General features: G+C 49.2%; 1 protein-coding gene across 1 annotated transcript in view; it reads right to left on the bottom strand.

Moving 5' to 3' along the window:
- Nucleotides 1-1,209: 1,209 nt before the first annotated feature.
- Nucleotides 1,210-4,047, bottom strand: part of LOC112475792 (adenylate kinase isoenzyme 5) — a 10,973-nt gene continuing 8,135 nt past the window's right edge. The window contains exon 2 of the mRNA XM_025043528.1: nucleotides 1,210-2,068. Coding sequence (XP_024899296.1) covers nucleotides 1,736-2,068 — 333 coding nt within the window. The 3' untranslated portion in view covers nucleotides 1,210-1,735. The remainder of the gene's footprint in view (nucleotides 2,069-4,047) is intronic.

The following is a 4,047-nucleotide window of genomic DNA, read 5'->3' as shown; positions in this document are numbered from 1 at the left end:
AAACTGAAACAAATTGAGAACAAAACAAAAAAAAAAATTGTATGGCAGTTTTTACTTTTTATCGCTCGTTTTTAACTTCACAAATAAATGATAACAAAACCTCCCCACGTCTGCCGGGTGCCGTCTCTGTCTCTGTCCCCTCCCCCCAGAGTTTTGAAACAGATGTGTTCTTCATAGATGTAAAAGCCTGATAACGGTGATTGGAAATTACAAGCTTTGTGTTGTGTTTTTTCTTTTTTTTTTTTAAGAAAACAATTATAAGAGAAAATAGTTTTCTGCAGGTGCGTTGTGCTTTCCTATAACACCTCGTTTTTTTTTTTGTTTTTTTTGTTTTTTTTGGTTAAATAAAGTGCTTTTTGTCTAAAACTGCGTGCTGGCCGCAGTTGTGTTTGTAGAGGAGCGAAGCTTGACCAATGAGAGTGGGGTACCGGCCCTCTGGTTTTGCCTAGCAGGGAGGGGCAGGCCACGTCCCCGAGGTGCAGTCTCCCCCCACCAGGCTCTTCCCTCTGGGAACTTGGGGAGCAGGGAAGCTGGGATGATCCCCGAGGACGGGCGTTCCTATGGATGCAGCCTGCCACACGGCGGAGCTGTCTCGCGGGAGCTGGGCCGGCCTCACTGCGCGCCTAGCTGTGTGACCTAGCTCGTTAGCCCCACGGTGCAGACCTGCCCTATTCAAAGAAATGCTGCCAGTTCCGGTGCTGGGCGACAGGCCGTGGCCTCCGAAGGATGAGGACAGGAGATAGGAGAGTGGACTGAGGGGTCATCTCGAGGCATACTGCATGGCGGGAGTGTTCCTTTTAGAATTACGGTTGAATAGCAATGCTTAAGTTGGGTCTTGCATTGAGAGTCCGGATGCCCGGGCCCACGGGCTGCAATGGCAGCACTGAGTGGGAGCCCGCAACGGTGCCATTTCTAGGTGGGGCTTCCCATAGCCCGGCAACCTCGCACCTTTGTTAGGAACCTGCCCCTAATGGAGTGTTCATTGGCAGCCCCAGTCAGCCCACCTTGTGGCACTGTGGGCCAGGAAGAGACATGTCGCTCTAGGGACGTGCGAGCAGTCAGCTTAGAGCCCTGGGCTCCCTAGACGCCTTACTCCACAGGTGCTGCACCCCTTTTGAGCCCTGTGCGGGCAGTCGGCCCCCAGCCCCTCCTGTCTACTGCAGGCTTTCGACGACAGAGCAGCACTTAGCAAAAATGTTTTCTGGAGCTGCTTCTGCCAAGATCTAGAGGAGGGGGAGCAAGCGGGGTTGGTTCTGAGTCACAGCGGGGTTGACCTCCGCCTCAGCATGGGGAAACCACTCGTGGCCTCTGAAGCCGGGCAGCGTCCGGAGCTGCGGGGCAGTGAGGGAGGAGGGGTGTAGTCAGCAAAGGCCAGGCCGAGCCTGGCACGTGTCCCGCAGGGAGGGGGCCTCCCGTCGTGTCCTCCCTGGTCAGAGCTCATCCACAGGCGCTGCTGTCCCTCTCTAGTCTCATCTCACGTTCCACTGTCAGTCGGGGGTGGGAACATCACCAGAGTTCCCTATCTTTGTGACCACGGATGACGTGAGTCACTTCGAAAATTGCGATCCCTGCTTGCCACCTTGAGAATCTGTATGGCCGGATCGGAGTTGCGCTGCGGTCGGCCAGCTGTCGTGATCTTACGTTTTACAGCTATGTTCTAAGTGTTTAATTTTGCAGTGTGGGAGCCAGTCACTGCCGTTAGGTCTTAGGCGTCACAGCTGGGAGGCCGCAGCCTTCACCGGAACTGCCTAGCGGAGAGGACGGAAGTCCCCGGCACGCACGGCGGGTCACCGGCCCCGAGAGGCCGTGCCACAGTGCCACCGGTGCTGTTGAAGCTGGAGATCTGCTCCCATGGGGGCCAGGGCGGGGAGCAGCCAGCCGGGCACACTCGCGTCTTGGGGCAGGACCTTCTGCTGCTAGAGGTCAGGACGGGCTGTCGTGTGTCCGCGGGCGCTAGTGGACGGCCGGCTCGCAGTCTGCCCAGGGCTCCTCTTGGCCCCGCCAATGCTCTCCTGACCATCGTCTCCATAGAGCAGTCAAACAGGATGACGACGGGGGCCCAGCCCACCTAGGCACCCAGGAAAGGGGCTGGGTGAGAAAGAGGCTGGGCTCGGCGGGCCCTGTGCACCCCCAGATCAGGAATCCAGGATTGTATGGGCCGGTGAAGAATAACGGGGCCCCCTGGGTCCTTTTTATTTTTCTGGTTCCAAGTTTTCGCCTTAACATTTATTTTTGGATTAGTAGGATATCAGCAGAGCTCAAGCCAGCCAGCCAACGAGCGCCCCTGGCTGTCAGCGCCCGGTCTCGCCCGTCCTGGAGGCGACCGAGTGTTCTGTTTCTTGTGTCTCCTTCTGGAGCTGTTTTTAAGTCGTACGATGTAGAAATAAGTCCTGTTCTGATATTTTTCCTTTTTTATATACAAACGGTGAAAACACATATTTGCCCTTGATTTTTATTCACTGTATTACTGGAAATGATTCCATCCGGGCACGTTAGGAGATCCTTGATTCTTTGTAACTGCTGTGTGGTACTCTGCTGTATGGATGTACCGTAATTTACCTAACTAGTCCTCGTTAATGGGCATTTCATTGAAATATGCTTTTTAAAATAGGTTTAACCCATATCCCGTTTAGAAAAAAAAAGTGCAGCTCACTGCCAGTGATCATTTTACATAAACACACTCTTTGAGGCTGAAGCAAATATGACAGGTTTTCAACAAGAAAATAAAATACAAAAACTGTTCTTGGAGTCATTCTAAGACACAGAACTTGTCTCTGATCCTAACGTGACAGAAATGTGTGCATACATTGGATTCGTCAAATGACTCTTCGGCCGACAATTGAGAACGATGTTAACATCACGTCGGGACGCTACATTTTCTAGGATTTGACATTTTCAGCGATCGAGAACTACTATGTTTTGTAAGTGGAAATGCCACTACTAAAAACAATGCTATAAACAGAATGATGCCATTTGTTTCCAAAGGCTATCGATATACTAGAGTGATGTGGAAAATGATAATGAAAGCAAGAAATTTCGTGCCAAACTTTGGGCGTGAGGTCAGGACCGTAATCTACGAGTTATCTCGGGGTAAGCGCTGCAGCTGCAAATGCCAGCAAGCATTCGCAGAGCGAACAGGGAATGGGTTAAGGAGTCTTCACTCGTCCAGCTCATCGCTGCCCACTCCACTGGTTGCTCTCCCTGACTGGCCCGGCTCAGGGAGACCGTCCCAGCTCACGACGGCTACCCACTTTAAGCTCCACCTCTTAGTTCCTCCAAATCTTGCTTGTAAAATGGAATCCGACAGCACATTTAAAAACAATCTCAACCAAGTGGGATTCATTCCAGGAAAGCAAGGATGGTTCAATACAATTTATTAATATCAGAAAGTCACGATTATCCTCATAAACACAGAAAAGGCCGTTGAAAATTCAGCGTGCGTTCTGGACTTTTAAAAAAAGGAATTGATAAAATTATCCTCAGCCAGTGTATTAATTACGTAATGGAAACTCGCTTTCCCACTAAAGTCGGGGACAAGGCAGAGTTGCCCACTCTTGCCACTGTGACTTGGTAAGGTATGACAGGATTCACCAAGGCGGTGAGAGAAAGCGATTTGAGAAATCTGAAATTGGAAAGTAGGTAAAGCCACGTCTGCAGATGATGTGATTCTATTTCTAGAAAACTCAAAATCAACAAACTAGCATAGACTTAAGAGAATTTAATAAAGTAACAGAATGTAGCATTAACATACAGAAGTCAAAGCCAACTTGTACACAAAGTCACCAGTTAGAAAAGAAGGCCCTATTTACAACAACAAAAATAAAAGATGAAAAATAGGCGAATTTTTTCTAAAATTGTGCAAAGTCTTAAGAAAAATCTTTAAAGAAAACTTGAATAAAACATTCCCAGGTGACTCAAAGGAGACTTGGAACAAAAGGAAGAGATGATGTTCTTGGATAGAAAGACTCGACAGTATAAAGGAGCGGAGAGTTTTTAAATTAGCTGATGATTTTAATGTGACCCAAATGTGATTTATTTTTTTTTTTT

Source organism: Pteropus alecto, unplaced genomic scaffold (assembly GCF_000325575.1).
Source record: "Pteropus alecto unplaced genomic scaffold, ASM32557v1 scaffold30, whole genome shotgun sequence".
In the NCBI taxonomy this organism is placed as follows: domain Eukaryota; kingdom Metazoa; phylum Chordata; class Mammalia; order Chiroptera; family Pteropodidae; genus Pteropus; species Pteropus alecto.
The sequence above is the reverse complement of the archived record's forward strand: the minus strand, read 5'-3'. Positions and strand labels throughout refer to the sequence as shown.